This window comes from Ovis aries, chromosome 8, assembly GCF_016772045.2.
Source record: "Ovis aries strain OAR_USU_Benz2616 breed Rambouillet chromosome 8, ARS-UI_Ramb_v3.0, whole genome shotgun sequence".
NCBI classification, from domain to species: domain Eukaryota; kingdom Metazoa; phylum Chordata; class Mammalia; order Artiodactyla; family Bovidae; genus Ovis; species Ovis aries.
The window spans coordinates 47,824,406-47,840,840 of record NC_056061.1 but is presented as its reverse complement, the minus strand read 5'-3'; the positions used below and the strand labels follow the sequence as shown (position 1 = coordinate 47,840,840).

The 16,435-nt window shown below is 41.8% G+C and overlaps 1 protein-coding gene and 1 pseudogene across 1 annotated transcript in view; both read right to left on the bottom strand.

The window, feature by feature from the left end:
- MDN1 (midasin AAA ATPase 1) overlaps window positions 1-16,435 on the bottom strand; it is a 145,364-nt gene that overhangs the window by 75,408 nt on the left and 53,521 nt on the right. Inside the window, exons 23-37 of the mRNA XM_012182781.4 lie at window positions 15,473-15,624; window positions 14,757-14,935; window positions 14,187-14,395; window positions 13,866-14,012; window positions 13,034-13,175; window positions 10,623-10,757; window positions 10,402-10,540; window positions 10,009-10,147; window positions 9,565-9,695; window positions 7,496-7,640; window positions 5,611-5,740; window positions 4,343-4,561; window positions 3,515-3,712; window positions 1,743-1,951; window positions 948-1,070 (exon numbers count right to left, since the gene is read on the bottom strand). Coding sequence (XP_012038171.3) covers window positions 948-1,070; window positions 1,743-1,951; window positions 3,515-3,712; window positions 4,343-4,561; window positions 5,611-5,740; window positions 7,496-7,640; window positions 9,565-9,695; window positions 10,009-10,147; window positions 10,402-10,540; window positions 10,623-10,757; window positions 13,034-13,175; window positions 13,866-14,012; window positions 14,187-14,395; window positions 14,757-14,935; window positions 15,473-15,624 — 2,397 coding nt within the window. The remainder of the gene's footprint in view (window positions 1-947; window positions 1,071-1,742; window positions 1,952-3,514; window positions 3,713-4,342; window positions 4,562-5,610; window positions 5,741-7,495; window positions 7,641-9,564; window positions 9,696-10,008; window positions 10,148-10,401; window positions 10,541-10,622; window positions 10,758-13,033; window positions 13,176-13,865; window positions 14,013-14,186; window positions 14,396-14,756; window positions 14,936-15,472; window positions 15,625-16,435) is intronic.
- LOC114116209 (mitochondrial import inner membrane translocase subunit Tim9-like) lies at window positions 8,505-9,007 on the bottom strand (annotated as a pseudogene).

Sequence of the window (16,435 nt, the reverse complement as noted above, 5' to 3'; positions counted from 1 at the left end):
GATTCAGTCAACAGTCTCAAGCTTTGAAACCAGGCATTTTTTTTTTTCTGATTAATGGTTATCCTATGAGGTATCTTTCACCAAAAATTCAGCAGGGGGTGGGGGGTGGGAGGGAGGGGTGGGGGGTGGGAGGGAGGGGTGGGGAGACCGGCAAATCTGTCCCTCTCTTTAATCTCTTCTCAAGATGAGTAGGAAGCAGCTCAGTAGAAAAGGAATCCCATGGCAGTCCTGTCACCGCAGACTCAACGGGGTATGAATCTAGGGAACCTGTTGGGGCCTGTGTCAGAAGTGATCTGTGGTGCTTTCATCACTAATTATCATTTAACCTGCACCACTACTTGCTCACCCTTTCCTGAACACACCAAAGTAACTCAGTTCTTTGGGCCACCACCTTAAATTTTTTATTCTGTGCAGCGCATCTCCCTTCTCTCTCTAGGTGCCTGTCAGTTATAGAGACCCAGCACTTACGTGTCTCATGGTGCGCTCTGTTCTTCTGGTCACTGTCTACCCCCGACCTGCACATGTAACACTGACTGCTTTTTCACCGGAGTTTTGTGAGGCTCTTCCTACTATAACCTTCCCCAACCTTTCGGCTGAAATGAAGTGGTCTGGCACTATCTGTAAAGTATGTTTATCTCTGAAAATAAATAGAAACACAGCAAGCCTACCACAGACTAGAGAATAAAACTAGTGAAGAGCCGCTGTTTTTCTGGAGGCTAGTTCCCCACAGTAGCAGAGTCTGCAGGTGATATGCAGAGGGGCTTCTGTATGTGCTTTTCTACTTTCCTTACTCGTAAAAGAAATCACAGAGGATTCTTTTCACCGGAGAATTTGTCTTTACTAGCCAACAACGTGATCTGGTGCAAAATGCCCTCAAGTTATGCAAACTCTGCCCTGCTCCTCGCATGTCTGATCCTATCTGCTGGCCTGGTGGGCTGTCCTCTCACCTCATCCAGCACCACCCAGTGGCCTGCCTTCAGGGCTGCCAGCAAGGGGCCATCACGCCAGGCAAACTCTCCTCCCTTGCCACCCTCAACAGGCAGATCAGCTCCAAACAGGTCTGTGATGTCCTATGAGAAGAAAAAGAAGTGAGGGGAAGCCAACATTATAAAAAATTAACTAGATCCCAAGACCCCAAATCTAAAATGATACTTAGGCCTCATGCCACTTCTTATTCTTATACCCAATAGAGAACTAATCAATTTCACAATCAGGAGCCCAGGAGCACCTTCTCATCACAGCACTCTAAGAATCTATCAACTAGAGTCCTAGATGACAGTTTTCAACTTTGGCTGTGCTTGAAAACAAACTGGTGAGCTTAAAAAACACCAAAACAATGCCTAGGCTCTGCTCCCAGACCCTATCCCAGAAGATTCTAATTTGTCATCTCTGTCCCCTAGTTTCATAAGACTGTTTAAAGGTCATTTTATCTGCAATTAATTTCTTTAGAAAGGACAAAAACAAACAGGTTATATTACAATAAATACTAAAGTGGGTGATTCTATCTCAAAACAGAGTTAGAGTAAAGCATCTAGAGAGACTAATACTATAGGTGTCATCTATTAATGAACATGGATGGAGGGAGAATAAGGTTTGTAGATCATGTTGCTGCGATATTCATCACCATGAAATATTTGGGGCTCTGATAACTTCATAATTATTTCTGACTAGAAAACACTATAATGGATAAAGATATCACTCCCTATACTTATCCCCATCAGCTACAGCATGATGAAGCTTACCGTCTGCTCTGACAAGTTGATTCGGACAAGCGTGTTGCCTGAAGCCCTGGCTAAGGCTCCCACCAAGCTGGTCTTGCCCACACCAGGGGAGCCCTCCAGTAGGATGGGTTTGTTCAGTTTTGTAGCTCTTAAGAGCCTCTGGGCATTCATAGCTGTGGTGCCTGCACTGAGTGCATAGTCGGTGATATTATTCCCATGCAAGAGAGGGCCTGAAGTGGAGAGAAGTCACATATAAGCTGGCCATCACACAAAATCATACGTATATATATCAACTGGAGGTTAGAAAAATCCACCAAGTAGACTGTCAGTCAGTGAAGTACCATCTGTGGTGAAAATCTTAACCTTATTTCAATATATTTTCTCATTTCTGGGTTCATAAAGTGCCTTCCAACAACAACCAGCAGCAAGCTTTTTTCATCTGTGATGACCACACTTATGTCTATACACAGGTCAGAACTGCAAGCATGCATCTTTGCATATTTCCTTTCACAACCTATATCTGGAATCACGACTCCGTCTGCTTGTACAATTTACCCTGTACTTGTATTTTCCTAAAACTCAAGCAGAAGCTAGGCATACAGGCAAGATGGTTCCACATAAACAATTTCATTCAAGGTTTTAAGCCACCAGATAATTCAGGATGCATCTTGTAGCTGAAGTGCAGGACTAATACCAGTCTTATAGGGCTTAATATTTATGCACTATGTCTTCTGGAAGAAGTTTCAGACTGGTACATCAGTTTGGAGTGGAGCTAGAAAAGCATTTATTTTCTCAGCTATGAAAGCAGAAGCAAGGACTTTCCAAGTCCCAAGCCACAAGCACTCAGCTCCTACATGAGAGAACTGAATACCACTATGATGGCTTCGGGAAGGGATCTAATAGCTAGATCACAAGGGCCACATCAGAGATGAAAACAGTACCACTGATGAGGGAGAAGGAAAGGGGCAATGTTCTTCAGCCAGGAAGCTGGGCTGGTTTATTTCATTACTGAACCCCCACAATTCTGTGTATTCTTGGAGCCCAACAATTATTAACACAGAGAAGAAGGAGGGACAAGAAATAAGTCGCTCAATCGTGTCCGATTCTTTGCAACCCCGTGGACTGTAGCCCACCAGGCTTCTCTGTTCATGGGATTCTCCAGGAAAGAATACTGGAGTGGGCTGCCATTTCCTTCTCCAGAAATGACTCTGCAAGAGAAGCAATAATCCAAAAAGTCATGAGTACCCTGGAAAGATATCTAACTACTTTATTTAAATATTTGACAGAGGCAATCTAATAAGAGCAAGGATTAGAACTTAAATCCACTTGCATTTCCCACTTAACCACTCATTTACTCATCCATCTCTCATTTTCTGAATGTCTATGACTGTTAGGCTACACGACAGATGCCAGGGACAGGAAGGTGAGTGACATAATGCCTGCCCTCAAGGGTACACAAAACTGTGTTTTTAAAAGGTGATAAGGTTCTATGGTTGAAACATTATGGGCTGAATCACCACTTTAGGAAAGGTCTTATTTTGAGCACTAATACAAGAATAAGTGCATTTTATGGGACAATTTATTCATATATCAGACTATATTATCTATTTTTGCATGCCAGTTATATATATTTTAACCACCCACACAATAATGATTATACCAAGTCAGATTCTAACTCAGTTCTCTAGTTCCAAAGGAATCATGAGTATGATACACTAAAATTAAAAGTCACAATGAAAGTCAACTATCTAGGAACCACAAGAGAATCTTCATTTATTTAAGATCATTCTTACCCCTTGGTATAAAAAATGGATGAATTCCCCACAGGTTATCTAACCCAGTGAATTCTGTGTCTTTGAGTCTGTCATAAATCTTCAATTCGTTTTTCTGACTTTCTGTAAGTCGGCCTATCTTGGAAACTTTCTTGATTAGGAATTTCAGACATTCTCTGCGAGCCAAGAGTGCCGTACCAAACCCAGAGGAAGTTACCCCTAGAAGAAAGAGGATCAGTCCGTCAAATGACAGCAGGGTGCCAAGTTTTACAACCGTGCAGCCGGAGTTCTAGGTGAACTACAACAGCCAATGTAAGCAGCCCTAAGAAGCATGACTCCCTGCTCCCCCAAAACCATCAGGTCATCAGTTCAACAGCAGCTTATTCAGTAAGCACTCCAGTAACGCCATGATAAACTAGCCTGGAGAAGAGAGCAACCAGTGTGGTATTACTTTTAGTCATGTGGGCTTGTATTTCTAATTTTCACAGCTGAAAAAAGACTTAACTATTACATTTAATAAACTGTAGTAAACTTAAAACTACAGGATTCCAGCCGATTAACTCTAAATGACTGTGTTAAGAAATACCATGTTAAATTCTTCAAGAGCGTTACCAGCAGTCTTCTATCAGAATCACTATTTCGTGCTTACTAATCCCTGGTCTGTAAGCAGTGAAAAGTTTTCTCCACTCTTTTATAACAACTGCCTCCCAAAAAGAGTAAAATGAGAATCACTGTGAGTCTTGGAAATGTTAACATAAATCTGTACACAGCCCCTGGCTCAGAGGTCTGGGCCTGCTCCATCTCATGGTCCCCTCTAGCCTAACCCCTTGTTCTCACCAGCCCACATACCTGAGCCGATTCCATCTATGTACACTAGGCACGCGGCATGGACAAAAGACGTCACCGTGGAGATGGTCTCCTGTCTTTCCAAAGCAGCTTCCTCCCCCATCGTGTTCATGAAGTTGACCCAGGACAGGATATCTCTGATACTGACCACACACCTTCGACCAAACTCCTGGTGGGTCAGCCAGTCAATGAAATCCAGCATCACCTCAGCTATGTCAGCACCTAAGACACAAGGAAGCATAGAGGTTTGGAAGACCTATTTAGGAAGACTCCAGAATGGGGCTTTGCAACCTGGGGCCCATAGATGGTCTTTTTCTAAGAAAACGAGGTCCACAGCTTTAATCACATTTCCATAGGGTTCAATGAACAGCATTCTACCCCTACCCCCAAACAAACAAAAAACCAGAAAGAAAACTTGAGAATTAAAGTCTCTAAGAATGTGCCCTGAAAACTGCTCCAAGAAATAAAGCACTCATAAATGTCAGTCTCAAAGAAGCAGATATCCTTTCACATTCTTTAAGAAAGAGGGGAAAGTGATCCAGACACTACTTGGATTAGGGCATGTATTAAGGCTCAGACCAGATCTAAGTCCTAAATTTAGTCTGTTTGATGCCAAGAATATGGATACATCAAGGCAATCAAGGCTCAATTAACAGAGAGAGGGGGAAAAAAAAGATGTTTTGGCTCTCACTGAATATTCTAAGAATTGTTAAACCTAGATTATAAGTATATGGTAGCTTTTAAAATACTACTCTATTTCATTTACGTTTGAGAATTTTCATAGTAAAAAGAAGTTTTAAAGCGAAATAATATGTTAGCTGACAACTACTGAAAAAACGTAGCTGAAAATTCTATAACATTTTCTAAAGGTGATAATCACTAAAATTTAAACCACATTTTCCTGGGAATTACACGGTGGTTCAGTGATTGATCCCTGGTTAGGGAACTCAAGCCATATGGCACAGCCAAGTAAAAAAAACCTGTATTTATTTCCCTTATTTTTAGCCAACAAATATTATATATTTTATAATAACCAATCTTATTATAAAGATAGCCAAAGGGTGAAACCATCAGAAAGCTAAACTTTAGTAACCCTGGTGAAGGAGCGATACTTTAGTAGAAGGCACCAGGCTAGAATTTTCCTTAGGTCTATTCATTCCCATTTCTCCTTAGAACATACCATATGCACATACTACTAATGTCCCACTCCCTTCGTTCCAACACACAGCTTCTCTGCCCCACTACCACCCCACACCCCTGAATACTCTCACCTTTATGATCTGTTCTACCCAGAGATAATCCTGGACGAAGATTACGGCTGATGATCTGAATTAAATCTTCACGCCTTGTGCTTTGAGGGCACCATATTTCCGTAAAGCGGTTTCTTAAGGCAGGAGATAGCTACAAAGAACACAAATTCTACTGTGAATATCTGCGAGGAAAGTTAGAAAACAAATCTTTTGAATGTTGGCTGCAAATCTGTCAAGTACCCGGAGCTTCTTTTCTTACCTCTTCTACTATCTATAATTTATTGAATACCTATTTGTCCTGGCTCCTAACACATGTCATCTCATTAATATCCACCACACTCCCTAAACTCATATTCCCATCACTTTCTTTATAATCATGGTAGAGAACTTCAAGGTCTCATGGAGTCCGTGCTCCAAGGAGGATTCCAGCCCCAGTAAATGACTCCCAAATCCCAACCCCTTCCCCAAAGCAGAGGCCCTTCCCTTTACTTTCCCTTCAGCTACTTTAACCAGTGGCTTAGAAGTAGTAAATGCTATCCTCCCATAGGGGAGAGCTGTCTGAAGTAGAGGGAGAAAACTTGGATATGGCTCAAAGGGAGTGAAAAGGTAAAGAGGTGAATATTTACTGCCTATATGACAATGAACAGTTTAGTCCTCCAGTCTCAAGAGCCTTTGCCTCAGTCTGGATTCTCTTACCCTTCCCCTAAGTCAGATAACCCCCATTCACAACTGTGCACCAATGATTTCCTTTTACTGGACAACTGGATCAACATCGTACTTTTGTCTACCTGGCCGAGCACAGCAGGACCACATGCTGCTCAGCACCATCCTGGCTCAGCCAGGCCCCAGTTCCAGGATCCCAACTCTGTCTGAAGTAAGGCATGCAAACCAAAAGGCAGCTTTCCCTTCGGTAAAAGTTGGCAATCTCTGTCCAAAAAAACTCAAGCAAACCTGCCAGGCAAGTTAACACACACAACTTTGAAATCAGATCTTTCTGTGTTACTTCCACTTGCCAAGAAGCCTATTTTCATATTTTGTTTGAAACTGTGATGTATTTTATTTCTTCTCAGTACATTTCTCGAAGCACAGCGATCATCTTTTTTCTCATACTACTGAGGAAAAATAGGTCTCAAAAATCAATTTCACATTCCAGGGGCCCACCAAGTTACCGAGAATCTTAATAGCTTTTACTCCTAATCAATCTGTTTCTTCTCACCATCCTGACCAACAATCAGCCCATCCCTCCCTCCTAATCTGAACAGACCAGGGTCCCAAACACAAAGCAGACTTCTCACTGAACGGCTTCACGAGCCTGAGAGCCATGGGGTTCGGGGTGCTCCAAGCTAACGGACCCTCACACCACTTTCTTAACAGAAGACACTGCCCTCACCCTCTCCTTTACCAAGTTTGAGGATGACCCACACAACCCCTGAGACAACTGATTTGCTCCACCTGCAAAACCAGGACAGGATCTCGGCTGCCACTGCTTTCGTGCCACTTTAAAATTACTCATATCCCGTGTTTAGCAGGGTAGACTCTAGGAGCGGAACCTGAGAATAAACTTCAGTTTCAACTCTTCTCATCCATAAAACTAGCATAATAACTTCCACACACAGCTCCCATGAGAATCTGTTACAATAACACATGTAGAAAGCCATGCAAAGTGATTGAAACAATGAAATTTCACGCACATACAAAAAGGGAAACGTCAAGTAAGGAAGTGTTTTATCTGTTAGAATTATTTTTCAACCTTATAATGACTCTGAGATATTGTTCTGGATTTTTTGTTTTTAATTGTTTCTACGCAACATAAAATTCTAGATGAATCTTTACATACTATATTTGTGGGTGCCAGTGAGCTGAGGTCAAAAGGCAGAAAAAAATGATGCTTTAACAACAGTTTTACCTCTTTTTTTCCAAAGTCGCCCCCAGGGTTCATGGTTGCCAAGATACGGAATTTCTTCCCAGCTGTCAACAGCTCTACCTCATTATCCTTGTCCTCAAGGTTGCCTTTTTCAGCTAATAACAGAGTCTTTTCCACTTCAAGGACACTGGAAGAAAAATTGGAGAATTTAAGATTAGAAAAGGCTTCTGTATTCTCTTTTGTGGTCACAGAGTTCTTAAAAAATAAAATAAAATCATCTTCTCTGCTGAGCTTTCACTTTAGTTAATGGTCTCCTATGACAAACTTCAAAATTTTTTTTACTAGTTATCCTAATTCCTGTGTCATGGAACAATAGTTCTGATCAAAAGAAAAAGAATTCTTTTTTCTACTTTAAGCCCTATTAAGACATTTGTTTTAAAAATGGGTGACTTGTGTGCAAAGATTCACGGCAGCATTATTCATAAGTGGAGGAAACAACCCAAATACCACCAAAGGTGAGTGGAAAAAAAATCCAGTGTTATTATCAACATAGGGAAGTACTATCAGGAATAAAAAGGGGCACACTAATGATGTAGGCTACACCCATGGATGGACTTCCAAACACTGATGCAAAGTGACAGAAGAGACGACTTATATGAAATGTCTTGACAGGAAGCAGATCAGCAGATCCCTGGAGCATGAGAGAGCATCAGATATAAACTGTAAATGCAAAGTAGGGGTCGTCCTACTGGGATGATGGAAGTGTAAACTAGATTGTGGTGGTGACAAAACTCAGTAAATTTACTAAAACTTATTGAATTATACATTTAAAACAGGTACATGTCATGATGTGTACATTGTATCTCAATCAAGAAAAACAGTTAATCATCAAGATCCACACTGATCAGAGGTCCTTTTGTCTAGTTATTCTGCTATGTCCATTTATCCTACTTTTAGTAATACATTTTTTTTCTATCTCATGATTGAATATGTACTTTAAATAATGCTTTATTTTTCTAAACGTGTGACCAATCTGCTGAGTCTTAAGGTCTCAATGACTCTTGCATCTTACTATTTTCACTGCACAACAAGACCTTCTGTTTTGGTAATTCATGCCCAGCAGCAATTTTGTTTTACCGGCGCTTTGTATCTGCCCAAGAGCCATGAGAGACGGTTGGTTCCCACAGTGGCTACTGCTTCCAGGGGACTCTGTCAGGTGAGCCACCCTCACTTCCAGTGCAACCACTGCTGGCACTCGGTCATCAGGGGTCCATCCAGCAGGACACGTGGGGTGGCCAAGATGTCCTGCCTTGGCTGCCGGGGCATCTTTCTACCGGACAGGATATTCCTGAAATCTCATGCATATTTTTCTTGTCATTAAAAAAATTTCTGGAAGCCATGTTCCAAACAGGCGAGTTCACTTCAGGTTTTACTTTTCTTGTCCTGCCTAAAGTCTTTCACAGTCCAAAAAGCAGGTTTCTGTAAGTTTATTGAAGGCTTAAGAAAATCCTTAAACTGCTTTTTCTGATCAGATTTTGGTACTCGTGCAGCCATATTATTTGGGAATGTTCATTTGTCACCTTTTCTGATGCATGAGTTTCCTTTCTCTTCTGGAAAATCAGCAGTCCAAGCTTTGCTTAAATGTTTCCAGAGAGGCCTGATTTCTTACTTAAACACAGGCTCTCACATCCAACACCAATATGAGGCTGGGGGCTGTGCAGCCAGTCAGGTTTCAGTGGAGGGTAAGGGTCCTGTCCTGGGGTACTGAGAGGCCTTACAGCAATAACACCTAGGATTTTGACTCTATTGAGAAAAAAAAATCAATGGCCATGTAATAATTTGCCTTAAAAAAGGATTCTAACTTGGACTCGTTTGTTTTAGCCCTAGCATCCCATAGTCCCATCTTTCTGATTATTAACAGCTAAACAGAAGAACTAGGTCTCTTAAAGAAGAAACTGAGTGCTAAAGCCTAAAAGAGCAATTGCTCACCATCGTTTTCAAACATTTTCAACAGACCTATGAAGAACATTACCGTGCACAGGGATTAGTATCTATAAAACTCAGACCAGCAAAAGCATCAAACACAGGGCAAACCTCTTACACGCGTGTACCTGTTGAGTCTTTCCAGGACAGAGTCATCAGCCAGCGAGATCTCATCTAAGAGGAAAAAGCCATCCTCCTTCATGGCCAGAACCAAAGGCCCATCATGCCACTCGAAGAGTCTTGATGTGTCAATTTCCTCCTACGATTTGGAAAAGAAGAGGGTAACTTAAAGAGTAGGTAGCTCCACAAGACAATACACACGTAGCCAGCACATGTCCTCTAGTGAAAGGGTCCTTCTGCAGAAAATACAGGTCAAGGAACAAGGAACAGAACTTGTGTGACAGGGTGCTCATGGAGCCCCCATGTAGACCAGTGAAAATATGAAGATAAGATACATATCAAATCTGGAATCAAACACCCCACCATGGACAAAAAGCCCACAGCTGACTTTTGTACAGAGCCAACTTCAGTTCTTTAGATGAGCAAAACATCATCACTTGCTCTGGACACACCTTGTCATTTGGCTTCTTTCTCACCGGCCGCAGCCCCCCCAGGAAGTCTGAGGTCTCCATGTGTAAGTGGCAGTTGACTGAGTATAACTTTTGATTTGCCAAGGCTGCAAACACCTGACAGATAGTAGTTTTCCCACACCTGTGAGAGACACACACCAGATTAGCAAGGAGAGTGAATTTCAAATACACCTCTACAAACACTCCAAGCAGCAAGGGAGAGGAGCCCTGGGGAGAGCCTCACCAAAGCCACAGAGACTGCTGGTCAACACAGGGCCTCTGCCCTCTGCCTCAGAGAGCCCTTCCCCCAAACACCAGCACCCTACTGACTCTCTCATCCAGAAGGGCAAGTGCTGCATGAACTCTATGGAACAGAACCCTGTCTCCCGACTTTACCCCGTGTCTCCAACCAGCAGCACTGGTTCACCGAATTCCAATGCTCTTCCCACCAGCATCGCCAGTCGCCGCATGCCCTCGGTCCACACGATGTGGCTGAACTTAGATTCCAAGGTGGATATCGGAGTAGACAATTTACCTATCAAAGGCAGAGTACACCTTTAGGTTCTAATATGAGTACAACTCAATTCATTTTCCTTGGGATATGATGGCCTACTCACTCAGCAATTTTAGGACATTTTCTTTGGAGAAGAGCGATTGAGGACATAATTTTTTCTTGAAATGTTTCTCAAGGACTTCTTGAATCACAACCACCTCCTCCTGCTTCCTGACTCGGCCTGCCAGAAGCATAAAACCTTGGAAAAAAAGAAAAAAAGGAACCGTTGAGTGTTAATACCAAGGAACGCTGAGAGTATGGAGCATTAGCTGCTGTAAAGAGGAAACATGAAGACCTACTTTGGAAAACAAAGAGACCCTACTACAACTAACTGTTCACTCCATCAACATGACCTCTAGGTAAATCTAACACAAATGAACTTGTGGGCATTAAAAGACATTCAGGAATGTTGACAGCAGCTTTGTTTCTAATAGTTAAAAAGTAGAAATGATCCCCATGCCCATCAACAAGAGAATGGACAAACATATGGTATCTCCACACACTGGGTTACAACACAGTAATAATTTAAAAGGAATGAAGTCCTGATACACAAAACAGCATGGTTGAATCTCACATTAGGTTGAGTGAAAATTTTCCAGACACAAGAGCACACACTGCATGATACTGTTTAGACCAAGTGGAAGCTCAGGCAGAAGCGATCACTGGTGACAGACGTCAGAGGAGTGGTTACCTCCAGGAGTTACGACTGGCAAGAGCCATGAAGGAATCTTCCGAGGAAGTATTAGTAGAAATACCCTAAATCTTAGCTGAGGTGGTGATTTACATATGTATATCCACATATATAAAAACATATTGAGCTTTATATGAAATAATATAGCACCTCCCCCATTTTACTGTTACATGTTGTTACATCTTGATGGGAAAAAAAAAAGTTCCTTCCTCTATTCTTTACCAAAATACAACTCTCATGGGTTAGTTTTATTTCTTCTCCATGCTTATTCAGTTCAGTTCAGTTGCTCAGTCGTGTCCGACTCTTTGCGACCCCATGAATCGCAGCACGCCAGGCCTCCCAGTCCATCACCATCTCCCAGAGTTTACTCAGATTCACGTCCAATGAGTCAGTGATGCCATCCAGCCATCTCATCCTCTGTCACCCCTTTCTCCTCCTGCCCCCAATCCCTCCCAGCATCAGAGTCTTTTCCAGTGAGTCAACTCTTCACGTGAGGTGGCCAAAGTACTGGAGTTTCAGCTTCAGCATCATTCCCTCCAAAGAAATCCCGGGGCTGAGCTCCTTCAGAATGGACTGGTTGGATCGCCTTGAAATCCAAGGGACTTTGAGTCTTCTCCAACACTACAGTTCAAAAGCATCAATTCTTTGGCGCTCAGCCTTCTTCACAGTCCAATTCTCACATCCATACATGACTACTGGAAAAACCATAGCCTTGACTAGATGGACCTTAGTTGGCAAAGTACGTCTCTGCTTTTAAATATGCTATCTAGGTTGGTCATAACTTTTCTTCCAAGGAGTAAGTGCTTTTTAATTCCATGGCTGCAGTCACCATCTGCAGTGATTTTGGAGCCCCCCAAAATAAAGTCTGACACTGTTTCCCATCTATTTCCCATGAAGTGATGGGACCAGATGCCATGATCTTCGTTTTCTGAATGTTGAGCTTTAAGCCAACTTTTTCACTCTCCACTTTCACTTTCATCAAGAGGCTTTTTAGCTCCTCTTCCTGTTCTGCCATAAGGGTGGTGTCATCTGCATATCTGAGGTTATTGATATTTCTTCCGGCAATCTTGATTCCAGCTTGTGCTTCCTCCAGCCCAGCGTTTCTCATGATGTACTCTGCATAGAAGTTAAATAAGCAGGGTGACAATATACAGCCTTGACGTACTCCTTTTCCTATTTGGAACCAGTCTGTTGTTCCATGTCCAGTTCTAATTGTTGCTTCCTGACCTGCATATAGGTTTCTCAGTCAGCCTATTAATGACTCACCAAGACCTCTCAAATCAGAAGATTCTGAAAGGCTTTCATGGAGAGGAGCATACAAATTCTTCCAATTGATTATACCAAAATGACCAAATCTGAGTCTCAGATGACATGACTGCCTTCTCTTAGAATTCTGGTATTATCTAATCTGTCAGTTTTCTCCAAGTTTCTAAGGCATAAGCAGGATTCTGCATGGTCCCCACACTGTAGGTAAATGGTGCACAAGAACCACCAACCTCCTGCCTAAACTCCTAATGGTACTATGTCCATACCCTGACTCCCACAGGTGGCTACATGAAGGTACGAGTGAGAAAACCTTAGCAACCAAAACGTAACAGAACAGAGGCCTTGCAGAAATAGGATGCTAATAACAGCAGTCTAGACTTGAGGGACAAAGGCTCTGTTCCTGCAATGCCCAGTAAAATGCGTATATACTGACCACAATTCGAGCAAGATTTGTTTTAACAGCATAGCTTGTGATCTACCCTAAGTTAACAGTCGGAGAGCATGTGCTGAGAGCGTACCATCGTTGGCTAAGTGCTGCAGCCAGTCATACTCCTTCTCCGTCTGCTCAGCCAATCTGTATCGCTCAGCCCACCGAAACAGATCGCGGAGGGTGATGAAGCCTTGCTTTCCAGCAAACACTGAGGAACCTCTGCGATAGGACTGTTAGAGCACCAAAACAAATGAAAAAAGGTGATAGCAAGCACAAAGTACAGAATTCCTAACAAATTTAGGCTCCCAAAGGAAAAGATTAATCACATAAGATTACAAAAAATAATACAAGTAGTGGCAAACATGCAGGAAAAGTAATCCCATAGTGTAGGACCACAGTAGTCAGAACGGCAATTATTAGCTTTTTAGGGAGTGATTAAAAAATGTTTAATTCTGACAAAAACCACTTTTAACCCCCCAAAATAAATGGGATATTCTTAAAAGAAGAAAAAGAAAAAAAACTTGTAGCTTCGTAGAGTTCATAAGAAAAGTCACACAACAAGGATGGATCTCTTTAGTTAAGTCCATACAAGGATTATTTTATCCATTTAAAAAACAAAAACTGCACTTTATCAATGCCAAATTCCAACCATAGTAAATGTTTCAATATTATGCACAAGTAGGGAATGTCATCATACACAATTATCAGAAAAATTTTAGTTATTAAATTGCCAAATTATAAAACAAAACCAAAAAAATGAATATTAATGGAATGCATGTTAAAGGTAAGATCTTTACTCTGAAAAAAAATAATAAAAGGATGGACGGACTGCTGTTTCTACCCTAGGAGGCCTCAGATTCTATTTACCAAATCTGACCAACACAGTCCATTTGTCATTAAGTGATGGCGAGGTGGAATACCTGAAGGTCCAGCATGACTTTAACCAACTTGCTGCAATAGGACGGTGGCAAGCTACACCGCTTATGCAAGATTGTCTCCAACTCAGAACTAGGCAGTTCATCAAAGTGCAGTTCCACAAACCGATTCCTGAAGGCTCTAGAAAGCACCTGGGAAATGTGCAGAGAACATGATAAAGAGAGCCTTTGCATCAAATTTCCAAAATGGAGGCTCTGCTACTCACTATAAAAAGAAAAATCCTTCAAAAGAGGTAAAAACAGTCTTACCAAGAAGACTTACACGATGTGGTGACAAACAGGAGTAAAGGGGCAAGTGTTACACACCTTTCTGCCTCCGTAGAGTCCTGGGGGATTCTGGGTAGCAAAGAGCATGAAGCGAGGATGTGCTTTGACAACCTCTTGTGTTTCTGTTATAAGCAATTCACGGTTATCATCCAGCAGTCTGTTCAGTGCCTCTAACACATCAGTGGGGGCCAAATTTAACTCATCTAAGATAATCCAATAGCCTTTCCTCATAGCATCAATAAGAACACCTTAGGTGAAACAAAAAATGAGAATCAGTGCATAAACTGGTCCAAAGTGCTATATACCAATCAACAAATCCTAGATTATCATTAAATTTCAAAGCAAATTACTCTCTGCAGCTAGTCACGTCCCAAAATAATTTGTGGTGCTAAATACCAAGGAAATATACACTCTTCAAAACTGGGCCCTAGTCCTGTCTACAGTTGACAAGATCAGTGTGGCCCAAAGGAAGCATCAGCCCTAACCATTACCACTTATCTGTCATAGAGCCCAGGGAGGAAGAAAAACCAGCCATTAGGGTGTCCATGTGCCTCAACTGAAGACTAAAGACTGCTTGAGGAAATCCATGGAACAGAATAATAATCCTACCTTCTTTAAACACAAGCTTCCCTGAGGAGTCAGATGTGTAACAACCAATATACTCCTGAATATCCGTGTGCTCGTGGTTGTTAATACGCACGCAATGGTTACCAGTAGCTGCGGCCAGCCACCGGATCAGGCTTGTTTTACCCACTGATGTCTCTCCCTGAATCAGCACCGGATAGGTTCTTTAAAAGATCAACCAGTAAAGCAATTTAGAAAAAGACAAAAACCAGAATCAAATCATATAGCACTAAAAAAAAAAAAAATGACTACAACATTTAATATCCTAAGAGAACGTTTTTATATACTTATGCACTATGAATGGAATATTTGTTAAGCCCTGAGCAGTTTCTATATAAAAACAGTTACTGAGAAACTACTGAAGAAAGTAATTCCAGCCCCTCTTGCACTAGTACGAACCTGGGGACTAGCTATTACTCGCTTAACAAATAATAGGTGATGAGTATCCATCAGCAAAATACTAATAGGCAATCTTAATAATGGCGAAAATTATCTGCACAGGTACTGCTCCCACCAAATGGTACAATTATAAATGGTCTTTTGTGCCAGGTGAAAAGTGGCAGATTGACTTCAGAAAGTAATTATTCACTCAGTGAATGAGTAACAGGAAAGCTCTTTGAAAGTTAAGGAAGCAGGACTGGACTTTGAGCAACGCCTATGCTGGTGAGACATAAGAACCGTGAGAGGGAAGAGCCACACACCCTGCAGAGACCACTCGGGCTATGTCTCTCAGGTTCAGCTTGACGGAAGATGTGAGGATGTATGTCTCGTCTATTGTAGGCTCCTTGTCTCCCAACGAAATCCAGTAGCCTTCCACCTGGATAAGCCTACCTCCTTTCGGTTCTGGAATAGGCTGAAAGACACAAGGGTCAGAGAAGTAAACCACAGTCCCACGACAGCTATGGCATTCTCTCAGAGAGGGGTGTAGAGTGGGAAGTGAACTGTCACCAAGGATGCTGCCTTCTTCTGGATGCTTTCAACATTAAAATCCATAGATGAACATGAAAATAAAATTACTTTGAGGGATGAGAACAGAATGGTGACATGTACTGGTCTTAAAACTCAGGTAGGGGTAGGTAGATTTGGGGGGAACTTAAAATAATTTCTCAGATAGTTTATGACTCAGTTCTCTTCTCTCACCTTCGGTCAAAAATATGTGTTTCATATAAACCACATTCCCCAAACAAGGCCAGTGTTGTACTGCAGTGGGGGCGTGGAGGTGGGGGTTACACCACTAAATTCTGGATCCCCTAGAAGACATTAAATATAAAAGCAACCCCCCAGAGAAACTAATTTGTTAAGAATAATATTGTAGTAAAGGCACAATCTTTTGAAGATGTGGCGGAAGTTAAGCTGATTTATACAAAACGACCATTTCTGACCTATAAGAATGGCAAAGTGGTGGTCACAAATATAGCTACAGAAAAGTGCTCTTTTAGCCTCCTGACTTGAAGCCATAATTGTAGGCACTGCTTTTAAGGACTCCTCAGTCGGGCAGAAGAGTAGCAAGAAAAAAGAACTGTTAAGCCTCCATCATGTGTAACCATGAGGAACACATACAAAAAATAAGTGCAGGGGAATTGTATTGAGATAACCAAAGCAAGCTTGAGTCTTTTCTCAATGTTTTCACAGTTTACCCACAGTATATATTCATGTGTTACTTG